We start from the raw sequence: 17,894 nt of genomic DNA on the forward strand, positions 1-17,894 counted from the left end.
GTGACAGCAAGGCATCCTTGCTCAACAGCCACACAGTTTACACTGACGGTGGCCGTATAAAACAACTTTAACACTGTTACGTTACAAATATGCGCCACACTGTGAACCCACACCAAAAAAGAATGACAAACACATTTCTGGAGAACATCCGCACTGTAACACAACATAAACACAACAAAACAAATACCCGGAATCCCATGCAGCCCTAACTCTTCCGGTCTACATTATACACCCCTGCTACCACCAAACCCCGCCCACCTCAACCGACGCACGGAGGGGGGGGGGGGGGGGGGGTGTTGATGTGTGGGGGGGGTTTGGTGGTAGCGGGGGTGTATAATGTAGACTGGAAGAGTTAGGGCTGCATGGGATTCTGGGTATTTGTTGTGTTGTGTTACGGTGCCGAGGTTCTCCAGAAATGTGTTTGTCATTCTTTTTTGGTGTGGGTTCACAGTGTGGCGCATATTTGTAACGTAACAGTGTTAAAGTTGTTTTATACGGCCACTGTCAGTGTAAGCTGTTGACCAAGTATGCCTTGCTGTCTCCTACGTGTGCACGTAAAAGCTACATATAACACGTGACCGGGCTATCACGCTGTTTGTACGGGCTATAGAGGACAATAAATGCAGTGCCAATAGGGCACGCCCTTAATTTAGTAGTTATGGTGAAAATCGGAGAATATTTGCCCCGGGAGATTTCTAGGAGAGGCACTGAGATCCGTAAGTCTCCTGGGAAAATCGGGAGGGTCGGCAAGTATGCAGCTGAGCCGCATCAGAGTGGTCAAAGAGCCGCATGCGGCTCCGGAGCCGCGGGTTGCCGACCCCTGCATTAGGCTATACATTCAATGATAGCTAAGGTTAGTAGCTAAACTCTGCCAATCATTAGCTGACAACACGTGACGCTTATTTGTGTGCATGTGTGTTACAGGGCTGCAGCCCTTGATTATTTTAGTAATCGAGTAATCTATTGATTAGTTTGTCCGATTAATCAAGTAATCGGATAAAACGCATAGCAGGGAAAATAGTTTAAAGATTTTTCTGCTTGCCTTTTTTTCCTTTTTAAACGCACATCATCAGCATTAATATAGGAGCCACTTTTCCATTTAAGGCAATGCTATACAATGTGTTGTATGTTAAAATGTATCACAACATGCAGCACCATGTGCTGGCATTCTTTTTGTCTTCATTCCCGATGGAAAAAAAACCCTATTGAACACCCTGGTACTTTGCCCTTTATTAGTTTACAATCACCATAGGCACGCAGCTCAACTAGGTGTGATCTATCTAGTTAAATCCATGATAATTGCTTGCTATCAAGTCTGACCTCTGGTCCGTCACTCAAAGACGTCTGTGTGCAACATAGACAACAACAACAATTCCTATTATTACACGACGGAGAAGCATCCCAAGGGAGACACCGCAGACGTCTGTTTCCTAAGACAAATGCTGTACGTTATCATTACTTTACTTCACAAAACTAATTTAGTTGTTTGTTGTACATTTTTATGTTTTTTTTTCCAATCAATATTTCTTATTTAAAAAAAAAAAAAAAGGTTTTTTATTTTTATTTTGTGGGGGGGCTGATTGATTTCAATTACCGTATTTTTCGGACTATAAGTCGCAGTTCTTTTCATAGTTTGGGGGGTGCGACTTATACTCAGGAGCGACTTATGTGTGAAATTATTAACACATTACCGTAAAATATCAAATAATATTATTTAGCTCATTCACGTAAGAGACTAGACGTATAAGATTTCATGGGATTTAGCGATTAGGAGTGACAGATTGTTTGGTAAACGTATAGCATGTTCTATATGTTATAGTTATTTGAATGACTCTTACCATAATATGTTACGTTAACATACCAGGCACGTTCTCAGTTGGTTATTTATGCCTCATATAACGTACACTTATTCAGCCTGTTGTTCACTGTTCTTTATTTATTTTAAAATTGCCTTTCAAATGTCTATTCTTGGTGTTGGGTTTTATCAAATACATTTCCCCCAAAAATGTGACTTATACTCCAGTGCGACTTATGTTTTTTTCCTTCTTTATTATGCAGTTTTGGCCGGTGCGACTTATACTCCGGAGCGACTTATAGTCCGAAAAATACTGTAATTCCAACAGGAGATACAAGTGTTTTGAGTTACAAGCTGGGTCATATAACCAATTACGTTTGTAAGATGAGGTACCACTTACAATAAGTACAAAATGTAACAAAGTGGCCCCACCACGTCCTTTAATTTTCTCTCTGCGTCCCTCACTGGAAAAAGTTTTGACACCCGTGACTAATTATTTCAGGGGAATGTTATGACAATGCAGTGTTCCACAAAAAAAAAAAAAAAAGCCTTTGAATAATTTCTAGCTCATACATGTCAGGCATTTTCATGCGTGGTGGCAGACCCACCATTAACACACACCCGTTTTTCTTAGATTCTCCCTGGCCACTTCACCGACCATTAGCATAAAAGGTCAAGGGTCGACATGGACCTGCATTGTGCCTCCACGGCCAGGGGTGGTAACACAAGAGATTGTGTGATGGAGCTGTGACCAATTTCACAGTCTTGATGAAAGATGAGCCAGAAAATAAAGGATACGAAAGGGCAAAGGAAATTCCTCCATGCTGGTCAGCACAAAGAGGGGGAAAGGACAGACTATGAAGGACACAATTAGTATTTCTCTAAAAAAGCAGTTGTACTTTAATTAATACTTCATCTGCAGTAGGGCAGCACGGCTTTAAGAAGAAAACACCCTCTGGCTTTTGCGGTTATTTATCGCACTAATTAAAACCCCAACGTCGATTCGATGTTGATTTATCTTGCAGCCCTAATCTGCAGCCATCATTTATGTAGCAAATTCCTTTAATGTTTACTCATCTCTATAAATGTAAAAAAAAATTCCGTCTAATTAAATAACATCATTACCCCTTTACATATGGGGGCCTTCCCTGCATTTTGGTCCATCATGCATCTTCTTTAGGCAGACTGCAAATGGGGCACTGTTACCTGATGTGTCCTGCAAAGCAGCAGAAACAGCTCTCAGGTTTCTTGTCTTCACCAACTGCACACCTGGGAGGAAGCCCTGCATCCTGGTCTTACCTCTGCCTTACCCCTGACCTCAAACGTTCCCCCTGTTTACTCGGCCTGTGCTCATCTTTGACATCACTTGTGTATTCGGTCGCATTCCTCGTGTTTTTTTTTTTTTTAACATTGTATTTTTTCAATTCACTTATTTTTTCAGAGACACTATTAAAGCAGCAACGTTCTTTTTTTTGGTATGTTAACGTTTATCACGCTTGAAAGTGTTTTAAATCATAATGAATTAATGAGAAAAGATAGATTTGCTGTTCTTGAAGTGGGTGAACATTTAGAGGGGGATGATTCCTTTCGTCTCTGACTTCCGATAGGATCACCTTGCCGCCTGCATTCCAGATAGAATGAACTAACTGGCTAGGAATGCACCAGCTCTACCACAGCAAACAAACCCGGGGTTTGTTTTTGTATATCATCTGCCCAACAGTATGGCATTCAGTGTTATAAATACAGTATGGATAAAAGGATGTTTGTCTCCGTACCCTATTTTCTCTGGTGCTATTTTCTGTTCAGAGCAGTTCCTGTTTTCATCTTGTTGCTTCATTTTTAGAAGTGTATACATTAGGGGTGTAACGGTACGTGTATTTGTATTGAACCGTTTCGGTACGGGGGGTTCGGTTCGGAGGTGTACCGAACGAGTTTCCACACGGACATATTAAGTAGCGTACCGCACGTTGTGTAAACAACCGAGGCACAGCACACAGCATGCCAGCTACGATAGACTGACCATACGTCGTCTTTTCACTGGACATGTCCTCCTTTGCGGAGCTGTCAGGGCGGAGTTTCTTAAATGCCTCAAATGTCCGGCATTTTGAGTTAGGGTTGCGTGTATTTTCAATGTACGTTCAGGGTTAAGAAGGGGTTAAAAACAAAACAAATTGTGCGTGCAGCAGCATTCGTGAGGGAGGGGCAGAGACAGAGAGCGAGAGAGTTAAAATAAACACGCATGCGTCGCCAGGCTCTGCTTTTTATCCATAGATTTATCAGATTCAATTTTTTATTATCTAAAGCAGGGGTGTCAAAAGTGTGCCCCAGAGACCATTTGCAGCCCACAGCTAATGTTTTAAAGGCCCATGGCACATTCTAAAAATACTATTAAAATAAACAAAAACATAACAAAAGTGAAATAAAAAAGCTTAAAGGTTAAATGTAATTTAGAAAAAGTTGAAATGTTGACTAATAAAACAAACTAGGTTGGAGTTCAAATCCCAGCCGAGTCATACCAAAGACTATAAAAATGGGACCCATTACCTCCCTGCTTGGCACTCAGCATCAAGGGTTGGAGTTGGGGGTTAAATCACCAAAATGATTCCCGGGCGCGGTGCCGCTGCTGCCCACTGCTCCCCAAGGGGATGGGTCAAATGCAGAGGACAAATTTCCACCACATCGAGTGTGTGTGTGACAATCATTGGTACTTTAATCTTTAAAAAACTGTTTTTTTTCTTTCAAGCTGTCATTGCTCAAAACATAATATTGAATCAAAATCAATGTTATTATGAATTATTGACCTATCCAAGGTTCCGATTACTTCACATCAAATATTCCACTAAGAAAAATATTTTTGGTGGAAGATTTTGCAAATTTGGTAAATAAATAACCCAAAAATGTATATTTTGTTGATTTCTTACTCTACCGAAAATGAACCGAACCGTGACCTCTAAATCGAGATACGTACCGAACCGAAATTTTTGTGTACCGTTACACCCCTAATATACATCTAATATTTTGATTGTAAATTCTAACTCTTTAGCGTTACAAAAAAAGATATAGAACATTTGTCTTTTGTAATTTCTATAATAAAATCCTAACTTGTCATGAGACATGCAAACTTTAGCAGCACACTTTGCTCGTTGAAAAGAGAGATGCAAGACTATAGGGTCGCTTAATGGGGTGACACAATCGCTACATTGGCAACACTGATTCCGCCTGCTCCTGCTGCCTTTTCTCTGGCAGATCAGAGGCCTTATTTACAAAAGTGTGGTTAGATTCTATTGTTAACATTGTGCATGCACAAACCTCAGAATCTTTGTAATTAAGAAATAATCCGATCTAAAGAGCATGCTACGCACACTTGTACAACCTGTTCTCTTGGTAAGTTTACAACTGCATTGAATTGTGCACAGAAAAGTTCCACCGCCAGTGTCCTCCCACTGCTCCTCTCACAATCATATACTTTATACTGTAAATGGTCATCGCTAAATAGCTTATGAATATACATTTACGGATCATTTTGGACTGCCAATGACGGAAGATATTCGTGAATTGGTGCACCGTATCAAGATTATTTTTGACGGGCAAAGTAATGTCTGAGCTTATTTTAAAAAAAAAAGCTATTGTTGTAATAGCAATGTTTGACCAATTAAGTTAATAGTGTCTGCTCCACTTTGACTGAGAACTGTTGCTTAGCTTAAGCGTTTTAGCCTTCTTTGTCTAATTATTGTATTTATTATTCATGCGTCTTTATTTTGACAAATGGCCAAAGAGGCCATTCTGTTGCAACACACAAGTACTCACAATGAGCAATATTTGAAGCCCCTTTGGGAAATTAACACAGGTACGAGATGTTTAAATATATTAGCACAATAAATGTGATTTTGTACAGGTTATTGTTTATCTGTACCATATAAAACATTTGAGTGGTAATAATATAAGATTAAATAATGACTGTGGGACATCCAAATCCAATCATTTGCACCACCTTCAACTGTGTTGTATAAACTCCCAAAGTCTAAATGTATTGGAATAATGAGAAATGTAAGCATTTCTTAAATTCAGAACATTATTTTATCTAAACTAATATTGTGCTGCAATCTAAACATTGATTTTCACTGTGTGCCCCACCTAACCTAGTTATACATTGTTAAAATTAGCAAAACAAACAATACTTCAATGACCCACCACATGCATGAACAATATAAATACATTAAATTGCTCTATATTCGGATGTTTCGGCTCTAACAAACATACTATACGTGCACAATTAGAAGAAGGAATACGTGTTACTATCTATTTTATACTGCATATGTGTTTTTTTAATGCAAGTATAAGCTTTATATTGATGGTGACACAACGGCATGTCACTGAAGAGCGCATAGGAATACATAACTTTTTCCGCATGGAAATCTTCTACTAATACCAACATCTGCGGTGAAAGTTGCGTATGCACATTTTACCCCTGCTGATGCAACTTTTTCTTTCGTAGCAACCTTTATACTGTAAATTAAGCCTCCAGGTGTGTATGAGGTGTGTTAAGAAGCGGAGTTCTGATGCATGCCGCCATCTACTGTACATTGTTTTAACAACAACATATATTTAGAGTTACCTTATGTCACCAAATAAATGTATATGAAAAACCGAAGTACATTAAAGGCCTACTGAAAGCCACTACTACCGACCACGCAGTCTGATAGTTTATATATCAATGATGAAATCTTAACATTGAAACACATGCCAATACGGCCGGGTTAACTTATAAAGTGCAATTTTAAAATTCCCGCCACACTTCCGGTTGAAAATCTCCTTTGGATATGATTTATGCGCGTGACGTCATAAAATGCACGGAAGTGTTTGGGCCCTATTGGACACAATACACAAAGCTCTGTTTTCTTCGACAAAATTCCACAGTATTCTGGACATCTGTGTTGGTGAATCTTTTGCAATTTGTTTAATGAACAATGGAGGCTGCAAAGAAGAACGTTGTAGGTGGGATCGATCGGTGTCTTAGCGGCTAAGTACAATACTTACAGCAACACAACAAGGACTACTTACCCTGATAGAAGACGCCTAGCTGATGCTTGCTGCCAAACCCACGGATGAAGTCCTTCGTCGCGCCGTTGATCGCTGGAACGCAGGTGAGCACGGCTGTTGATGGGAAGATGAGGGCTGGCTGGCGTAGGTGGAGCGCTAATGTTTTTATCATAGTTCTGTGAGTTCCGGCTGCTAAGTTGCTAAATTAGCCTTAGCGTCGTTAGCAACAGCATTGTTAAGCCTTACCAGGCTGAGAATTTTTAACCGTGTAGTTACATGTACATGGTTTAATAGTATTTTTGCTCTTCTGTCTATCCTTCCAGTCAGGGGTTTATTTATTTTGTTTCTATCTTCATTTGAGAACGATGCTAGCACGTTAGCTCAGTAGCTAAGTGTGTCACCGATGTATTGTCTTGGAGATAAAAGTCACTTTAAATGTCCATTTCGCGTGCTCGACTCTCATTTTCAAGAGGATATAGTATCCGAGGTGGTTTAAAATACAAATCTGTGATCCACAATAGAAAGAGGAGAGAGTGTGGAATCCAATGAGCCAGCTTGTACCTAAGTTACAGTCAGAGCGAAAAAAGATACGCCCATCACTGCCTCTCAAGTCCTTCACTGTAACGTTCCTCATCTACGAATCTTTCATCCTCGCTCAAATTAATGGGGTAATCGTCACTTTCTCGGTCCGAATCTCTCTCGCTCCATTGTAAACAACGGGGAATTGTGAGGAATACTAGCTCCTGTGACGTCACGCTACTTCCAGTACAGGCAAGCCTTTTTTTTTATCAGCGAGCAAAAGTTGCGAACTTTATCGTCGATTTTCTCTACTAAATCCTTTCAGCAAAAATATGGCAATATCGCGAAATGATCAAGTATGACACATAGAATGGATCTGCTATTCCCGTTTAAATTTTAAAAAATCATTTCAGTAGGCCTTTAATGGCTTCGCTGCTTGATGCAGTTGCAATATTTCCCAACATCCTCTTTTTCATCTTAAGTAAATACAGACAAAAATAGTATTCAAAAGACTTCCTGTCTACGAGGACAGTAATGTGTCGCGCATGTCCGTCGTGTTTGTTGTAAACGTAATTGCATTTTCAATTTTCAGTAGTTTTTGGCGATCTCTCTGAGCTTGGATTGTTTTGGACAACATTATAGTCAGTATGTGAAACTTTTCAAAAAGACCCAGTCATTGTTAAAACTTCATATCTTAGTTTTTTTGTAGCTAGGCCTATATCTAGGGGATGCTGGAGAAGCTATTGTCTGTTTGACATAGGGCCGCAACCATTAAGCTATTGGAAAAAAGCTTTAATTTATATTATTTTGCTTTGATTGATCATTTGAGTGTAACTAATAAAAAATAATAAAATCAGGACCGCTTAGAGTACCCAGGACTATGAATAAGTGGACATAGTTGTCACATGGAGAGTGCACATAAGAGCAGTGGTGTGTGGCAGCGAACAGCTGAGAGTAGGGTTGTCTCGATATCAATATTTTGGTACCGGTACCAAAACTTATTTTGATATTTTTCAATACTTTTCTAAATAAAAGGGACCACAAAATAATCGCATTATTGGCTTTATTTTAACATAAAAACTTACGGTACATTAAACATATGTTTCTTATTGCAAACGAAGAACAATGTTGTCCTTAATAGTGAACATACTAGACAACTTGTCTTTTATTAGTAAGTAAGCAAACAAAGGCTCCTAATTTGTCTGCTGACATATGCAGTAACATATTGTGTCATTTCTCATTCTATTATTTTGTCAAAATTATAAAGGACACGCTGTAAAAATTTATTATTAATCTACTTGTTCATTTACTGTTAATATCTGGTTATTTTCTGTTTTAACATGTTCTATCTACACTTCTGTTAAATTGTAATAATCACTTATTCTTCTGTTGTTTGGATACTTTACATTAGATTTGGATGATACCACAAATTTGGTTATCGATCCGATACCAAGTAGTTACAGGATCATACATTGGTCATGATTTAAGTTCTCATGTGCCCAGGGACATATTTCCTGAGTTTATGAATATAATATGAATTTAAAAGAAAAAAGGTTTTGTGTCGATATACATTTTTGATGTAATCATAGTAGTATCAAATAGATACGCTCTTGTACTTGGTATCATTACAGTGGATGTCAGGTGTAGATCCACCAGTGGCATTTGTTTACATTGTGACGCCGTTGAGCTATTGTATCCTCCTACGGTGTGTAGTGAAGCATGTTTAGCTATTCCTCATCCTGCAGGGATGATACTTGTAAGAAACTTACTTTATTTGTCGCCATGGAGGCGAGGATTAGTGATTTAGAAGAAGCTAAAACACTGCTGATTGCGGATGGACATTACCGCTAGCTAGCTAGCCATATTTTAAAGCACCTCTTCCTGAGGGCGTTTCAGTGTTACAACTTCGCATTTATCATTAGTTTTTAAGCCAAAATGCGTCCGTTTTCCCTTTTCTGTCTACACGCCGTGTCTGCTTGTAAGTACTCCGTGATTGTGCGCTGCCGAACATGCTCCTCGGCTCGTAAACCCAGCAATGTCATGACGGGACGACGTGGCGTCATGCCTGTAAAAAAATTTAAAAAATTAAAATATGGCGAACTGGTACTTTTCAAACAAATTATAGCACTGTTTTTGATTCATTAGTACCGCAATACTATACTAATACCGGTATACCGTACAACCCTAGCTGAGAGTGTTTTATTTTTATTAATGCACACATGTTAAAAGTGCAATTTCAATGTTGATCATGTGCATTTATAAAAAAAAACAAACAAGGTTATGACTAGAAATGTAACGATAAACGGTTACAACCGCTATAAAACTTTCGACGGTTAAAAATGATCAAAAAACAATGGTTTATAAGTGCACTTTAACAAATTCACGAAATGACTGGCGCCTGCTTGCGAGTTTAAATGCTAACGTTAAAACAAGTGACATTAACCTCTTTCCCCATCAAGAAACAACATACTCCAGTCTAAACTTGTATAAACAAAACGCTGTCTGAGCAACTAGAAACTAAGCTCTCACCGTGAGTCATCGAGGATTACGAGACAGAGGTTTTTACAGTACATTCAAAGACCGCTGAACAGAGTAGGACAACACAACCTCTGCCAAAATGTATAATAATGATGATAGATTTTATTTGTTTGATTTTATAGTTATGTGTCTTGAAGCGCTACAGTACAAACCAATATTTTAAACAAAAGATTAGCCATTAAACAGATAAAATACTAAGACAGATCAGTGAAGCATAACAAACACAAAACATGCAAACATGGTTTTCTGAGAGTGTGTATTTTATTGTAGTAATAAAAAAACAACTGTCTAAAAATGTCAACGTATAAGTACCGTATTTTCCGCACCATAAGCCGCCCCGTGTTATTAGCCGCACTTTCAATGAATGGCATATTTCAAAACTTTGTTTACCTATTAGCCGCCCCGTATTATTAGCCGCACCTACGCTGCACTAAAGGGAATGTCAACAAAACAGTCAGATAGGTCAGTCAAACTTTAATAATATATTACAAACCAGCTTTCTAACAATTCTGTTCACTCCCAAAATGTAATGTGCAAATGTGCAATCACAAAAACTATAATATATTACAAACCAGCGTTCTAACAACTCTGTTCACTCCCAAAATGTAATGTGCAAATGTGCAATCACAAAAATAGTAACACTCAAAAAAGTGCAGAGCAATAGCAACATCAATAACTCAACGTTGCTCGAACGTTAATGTCACACAACACACAAAATAAACATTTAAAGCTCACGTTCTGAAGTTATTCCTCATCCACAAATCCCTCGAATTCTTCTTCGGTGTCACCCGGTCTCTTCGCGTAAACGTCTATCAACCACTCGCTCATCTTTTCTTCATCCATCCATCCCTTCGAGTTAGCTTTTATGATGACGCCGGCTGGAAAGTTCTCTTTTGGCAAGGTCTTCCTTTTGAATATCACCATGGGTGGAAGTTTCTGGCCGTTAGCATGGCAAGCTAACGGATATTCACCGTACGTGCTCCCGTTGTATCCAAAGTGCGGTTCACATGAATATCAAAAGTCAGTGGAACTTTTAGTAGGAGACATTTTGTGGTCTTTACAGAAACACACAAATGAAATGAAATATCCGCGCGCTTCTTCTTCTACGGGGGCGGGTGCTCACCTTGGCGGTTGCTTACAGTAGAAGAAGAAGCGCTTCCTCTTCTATGGGGGCGGTTGCTAACCGTAGAAGAAGCGCTTCCTCTTCTACGGGGAAAAAAGATGGCGGCTGTTTACCGTAGTTGTGAGACCTAAACTTTATGAAAATAAATATGAATATTAATCCATATATAAAGCGCACCGGGTTATTAGCCGCACTGTCAGCTTTTGAGAAAATTTGTGGTTTTTAGGTGCGGCTTATGGTGCGGAAAATACGGTACTTTTTGAGCACATTCAACAATACCACGATAGTAACGATAACATAATAGGAAATGTTCATATCGTTACATCTCTAATTATGACAAGCAGAACAATTGTTGATTATTCCAACTATTTTTCCTAATATACGCATTGAGGCTACAAAGTGTGTTTTATCCAATTACTCGATTAATTGAACAAACTAATCGATCGACTACTCTATTACTAAAATAATCTATAGCAGCAGCCCTAGTTTCATATGCTTACTGCGTCATGTTTTCTTGTTAGACAAAATAAGTAATAATAATCCACATTTTTATGCCCCATTCTTCACTGTTTGTTGATTGTGTGCCATTACGTTATCAAATATATTAAGTTAACTGCAGAACACACCCACTTCTTTATTTTGATTTTGATTAGATTTTGTTCCCTGCTATGACAGAAAAAAGTGAAGTTATTTAAAACATGCTTCGAGAATAATTATATATGGATGAGTGAATTTGCATTTAATGTTCTTTCTGATTTTCATACTGTCTCTTAAGAGTTTTCCTCATGCAACTGTATATTGTTTTTGTTGCTTTGTAGTAGGCAAATATGATTTTGAATATCCATGTACATCTTAGGTTGAAGTGTGCAGTTCACCAAGCCGTTAAATGCACTATGCGACGAGAGTGATGTGCCCCTCTCAGTTTGCTTTGTTTGTTTTCTTCGTAAAAGTTGTTGGACATCACATTTTACGTGGTCGATTATCCACTGCAAGAAACCAAAAGAGGAATGACAGAGCACAATGGCAAGATTGACTCGCGCTGTCTCTTAAGATCAAAGAGGCTGCTTCCACGTGGAGATTGGGGGCATTGATGTTTTTTTTTATGGCATGGTCTTGTGCGGACATAGCAGTTGAGCAGCAGACAGCTCCCTGCAAGCAAAGAGGATAAGGGCGTGAGAGAACGTGGCAAGTGTGGACTGGGCTTTGGAACGAGCGCTGCCGAGTGTAAACAGCCGCGTTTCACGGTTCTTCCTGTTCTGGTGGGGAGAGACGCCATTACTGCCTCTCTGCCAATTACCCCCTGGCCAGATGAGTTCCCCCTCACCCTCACTGCTCATGCTCTCTCACCCATTTCTTTTCTCCTCGCTCAGACCCTCCTTCCCTTTGCGTAACGTTAGGGTAGTGCAAAATCTCACACTTGGTAGGAAGCAGCAGCTGCGCCCTTATATGATGGTAAATGAGATCCTACAGCTGACGGCACAGGAGACAATTGTTGCTTGCTTGTTTTCGCGGGGTTTGACATATTTTTAACAGCTCATGCAAATGTTTTTCGTGATGCCACCCATGTGCACAACGGCTATTTTGCTCTCTCTCCAGGAACTTGTCTTGTTGCTACCATGCAGTTTTTCAAAGTTTGAACTTGAAGCATGTTTTTTGATGTGAGACTGAATGAGCCCTCTTCATTGGTCACACAGACAGACCCCTGAGGCCTTAGACCGTTGCTATGGAAATGAGAGGCGGGGGTGTCTCGGCTTGGAGTGGGCGTACCCCATAAACACTGCTGTAAAGTCTGCAGAGATGTGTAGTGACTAAAGAAGGTAGGAATATGAGCGGTGAAGCAGATTTGTTCATAGACAGCATTAGGCTGGTATAATCCTCTGTAAGCCCTACACACCCGCCTATAGTGATGCTTCCGATACTTATTGGCTTTTTAGCCAGATGTTCTGTGCTCTTCGACTTATTTACTGGTGTTAAGCAGGCACTTGTTTTTGTAATAGCTGCGGTAAGGCTCTTTTGGGCTGACCTTTACCCTGCTATTTGTCAGTCTTAATAATGGACATTACATTTTCATCATTAGACAGCAACCTATAAACTTAATATCTGTTAGCCCCATCAGAATATCGAGACTGAAGGGAGATTGTCTATGTATATTTTGTAAAAAGGGAAGGTTTTTCATTGGAAATACCAGATTTATGGAGGTTCTATTATACTAAACAATTTTCTGACCGGTTTTTACTTGTTTTTGTGTATTTGAGATCAACGTTCCCTCTAAGGTGCGCACGCCTGCGCAATTGTGCACTTCTCAAGCGTCCTCTGTGCACGGCAAATCTATGCCACGCACAAAATCAAATAAAAAAATAAGTGCACAACAATTTTCGACACACGGACACGACAGAGAAAACAGTTTTCGTCATCATTGTTCAAATATTGTAACGTCTGTCGAGACGCTTTGAGGACATGAATTCCATCCATCACTTTACTGAGCAAAACTCTTTATTGTCGGCCGTAAACACGTCACCAAAAAATTAGTAAAAAAAATGATATCTAGCAAAAGTGGTCATTTTCTGCAGTACAAACCAGACCAAAAGCAACTTTGTTATATCAACAGCAGCCGCTCGCTCTTTCTCACTTGCGCCAACACATGCACATATGGCACTTAGCCAGTGATGCGTTTACAGTCACACAAAAAGTCAGACAACTCCAACACCACACATAGTGTCATTCCAGGTCGTTACACTATGATTTACAAATCAAATGTGTGCTTATTCTAGTGTCATTTATTAGGAATTTTAATTTATAAATAATAATCATGAAATGCTGTTAGTATATTAAATAAATACTAATAAAAATATATTTTTTACAAACAGGAAGTTACACGAATGTACACATGATCCCCTGCTTACATCTCATTGTGCAACATGTGAATGTTTTAATGGGAACTAAATGCAATGTCTGAAAGGGGTACAAAATATTTCCAAAGCAGGACCTCCAACCAGACAAACAATACAAGTACACAGTTCATGAAAAACAATATTTGTTGTTATTGTCATTTTAAGTGGGCCTAAACACTTATATTAGAAAATAATCTCATGGAAATGACTGCTGTCATTTGATTATAATAAGAGAATGTTGTCTGTCTATCTGTGTTGTCCCTGCGATGAGGTGGGGACATGTCCAGGGTGTACCCCGCCTTCCGCCCGAAGGCAGCTGAGATAGGCTCCAGCGACCCCGAAAGGGACAAGCGGTAGAAAATGGATGGATGGATGGAGATTGAATGTGTTATTTAGTCAGGTTTGGGACAGGTGTGCTGCTGGTGTAGCCACAGTGTGCACGTCTGATGTTGCTCACATGGGCTCCACTCAATGCTCGGGGAGTTTTTGCGTTTGCTCACACACATGAACAATTAGAGGGAACATTGTTTGGGATCCCCATAAATCCTGGAAATATGGGATTAAACCACTGCGAGGATATTTCAAAAACAATTTAGCTTTTTTCCAAACTTGTTCCAAACAAGCCGTTTGAAATTTGAGACTTCAGTGATGTATTTTGCTTCGTTACATCAGCAGATATGTCCATATATGGTAGAGTTGTAGTCAATAAGTACTTGTTTTTTTCATTGTCTTGTTGTGGAGCAGATTGGCTCGTACATGCATATGCATGCTAAAATTCTCCACTCTTGCCATTTCTAATAAAAAGTAGCGTATAGTTGTAACTCATATCTATCTCTAGACTTAATATGGAAGTGCTAGAAATTACAACATGGCTGACAGGGTAGAGACGCAGTCCAACGGGCTTAGCCTGGAAGAAGGTTTCAGCATGTAAATAAGACCGCCCACAAAACGGCATATTCTAAAAGAGACAGCCAATAAGCGGCTTGAAGATGGTCTGTAAAACTAAATCTATGTGAAATCTGGATCAAAGCACCAACACTACATGTTATGCAGACTACAAGAAAGTGTTTTAAATGTAGAAAAAAATCATAATATTCAAGGTTTTAAAGAGCTTTATTCATCATACACGTACACATTTGCACAAGTATGGTACAAAATTTAGATTGGTATATCATGAACCCTTTAAGAAAAAAACTAGGCTCTTTACTTGCTTAGTCTTGGTGCTACCACTGTCTGGCACGGTGCAGAGAAAGCCGAGGTGTTAAAAGTAGCATCCTAATGGAACTCTAGGCTTGTTTGGTCAGATGTGAACACAGTAATGAAACAGTTACTGACCAAATCAACTGATCCAGTACATTTCCCAATGAACCATGCTGCATTTCATTGTGCTACAAAAGCGATTCCAACATAAGATCCATTAGATACAATAACAAATCAGGTTTGTCACAAAATAGCATACTAGTACCACCACAGTTGCAAGTACAGTAGTACCTCAATTCACAAGCTTAATTGGTTCTCTGATGGAGCTCTTAACTCCAAACACTTACATCTCAAATCAATGTTGCCCATTGAAATGAATTTAAATCATTTTACAGGGAACTGCTTTTTTTGTTGTTGAATTTTGCCTATTTTTCCACAATCATGCAGCTTCATTTCACTTTGTGAAGGGGGATAAGTTGCTTAAGACAAAGTTCACTCTCACAATTGCTGGTGTTCTCCAACCTGGTAAATTGTTCAGATACATATCACAGTTATCAACAAATGATTGCTAGGGGCGATTGTGCGCAAAGACAGATGAGTGTCAAATGTCTGCACCTATTTAGATGTCAGCTTTGTGGATTTAGTAACAAGTAATTAAATAAATTGTATTTTTCTCATACAATTACTACAGAGAGGGTAAAACAGTGTGTCGCTAAGCTCATTGTGTATTGTTTCCTTGTTAAATCATTTCAGTGACCTCATCACCCCCGCTAGGCATGATGTTAATTATCACCGTTGACATCCTTGGGGTGTAATGATTTGAAAAGATCACATTACTGTTATTTTGACTAAAATACCACGGTTATCATTGTTATTGTGGTGTTGTTGAATGTTCAAAAAGTACTTACACACAGTATGAGATTTTTAAGATTTTTGTAAATAACAAAAATAAATACACAGTGTTAGAAAGCATACCTGTATATACTGTACATACATACATAAAGACATACAGCTTACATACTGATATCTAAGAGAGCACAACTGAACACACTACTAACATTTAGATGAGGTGCAACCTTCATAGTGCATACAGTACAAGTCAATCACATAATAACGGGGCGGTAAAGCGTAGTGGGTAGAGCGGCCGTGCCAGAAACCTGAGGGTTGCAGGCAGGTTTCGCTCCCCGCCTCTTGACATCCAAATCGCTGCCGTTGTGTCCTTGGGCAGGACACTTCACCCTTGACCCCGGTGCCGCTCACACTGGTGAATGAATGATGAATGAATGATAGGTGGTGGTCGGAGGGGCCGTAGGCGCAAATTGGCAGCCTCGCTTCCGTCAGTCTACCCTAGGGCAGCTGTGGCTACAAATGTAGCTTACCACCACCAGGTGTGAATGAATGATGGGTTCCCACTTTGAGTATCTAACAATAGATAAAGCGCGATATATAAAATCTAATCCATTATTATTATTATTATTAATACAAATCCCTATAATTCACTTAAATCACAATTGCGTACATCTCTGGTTATCTAAAAACATGTTTTTGCTTCTCCTGTAAAGGAAGCGAGTGAGTTCAAGCTTCGTAGCTCTGATGGGAGCTTGTTCCACTGTTTCACAGCCTTTCCTCTCAGTATATATCGTTCACTCTGTCCTTAAGAGAGCACAGCTTGTAGGTTCAATGTGCACAATTGGATAGCTTAGTTACTCAGACAGCAATGTGTTTATATAAACATTTAGATTAGGTTAAGTCATTTCTTAATGGGGAACGACGTCTTGTTAGCATTTAAGCTCGCGAGCGAGCGGCAGTCAGTCCGTAAATTTATCAAAGCGCAGTTATCATTCACGTTATTTCGATACTTATTTTAAAACGGTAATACTAACTGTTGAGAGTTTTACCGCGGTTATCATTACACCGTTTATCGTTACATTCCTAGTCACTACTCACTTTTTTCCTCTTATCATGCTTGTGACCAGTAAGGAAAGAACTTGCTGTGATAACTTTTTGCTCCCTGAGACTTTTTAACCGAGTAATTAACTGAACTTGGGGGAATTTGAAAAGTTCACTAACCCAACTGATACAAACCGAAGAACTTGCGAGCCTAATGCTGAATTGACCTTTTATGTAATTTTGATGTATCAATTTGGTTTTCAGGTAAATTTGAAGAGAAAGAGGACCGAGTACCCAAGCTGGAACAACTGAATTCACTGGGCTTTATGCGTAATTTCAACTTGGTTCTCAACAAGAAGGATCTGATAAAAATGGAGCTGCTGCTGCTAGAGACCTTTGGCTGGAATCTCTGTATGCCCACACCTGCCCACTTCATCGACTACTACCTCAATGCCTCGGTGCAGGAGGGCGACTTGTACAACGGCTGGCCCTTGTCCTCAATCTCTAAGACCAAGGCTTTCATGGACAAATACACTCACTACTTTCTGGAAGTTTCACTGCAAGGTGAGTTGACGGGCAATGACCTGGGGCCGTACTTATCAAGCTTCTTAGAGTGCCATTTTACACTTAAGTCCTGAGAATTTGCGAAATTTAGTCCTACTCTCAAACTTAAGAATAAAAGCTTTTTATCAACGTTCTTAAGTCTAAGAATCACTCCTACTCTCCACGATATTTAAGAGACCTTCAGAGGTGTCTTAAGTGGTTAGGAGTTGCCAGCAGGGGATGGCACTGAGGCGAGAGAGACGTGCGTGAACGTTCAGGGAACGGAACAATGTTTTTTTTTTTTTTTATGACGAGCAGCTGATCAAACGGTATCGTTTAGACAGAGCGGATATTA

The 17,894-nt window shown here is 39.4% G+C and overlaps 1 protein-coding gene across 2 annotated transcripts in view; it reads left to right on the top strand.

Annotated features, from left to right (window-relative positions):
* Window positions 1–17,894, top strand: part of LOC133649102 (cyclin-J-like) — a 68,440-nt gene that overhangs the window by 40,565 nt on the left and 9,981 nt on the right. For both annotated transcript variants that reach the window (XM_062045894.1, XM_062045893.1), the window contains exon 4: window positions 17,261–17,560. In XM_062045894.1, coding sequence (XP_061901878.1) covers window positions 17,261–17,560 — 300 coding nt within the window. The remainder of the gene's footprint in view (window positions 1–17,260; window positions 17,561–17,894) is intronic.

This window comes from Entelurus aequoreus, linkage group LG04 (assembly GCF_033978785.1).
Source record: "Entelurus aequoreus isolate RoL-2023_Sb linkage group LG04, RoL_Eaeq_v1.1, whole genome shotgun sequence".
Classification (NCBI taxonomy): domain Eukaryota; kingdom Metazoa; phylum Chordata; class Actinopteri; order Syngnathiformes; family Syngnathidae; genus Entelurus; species Entelurus aequoreus.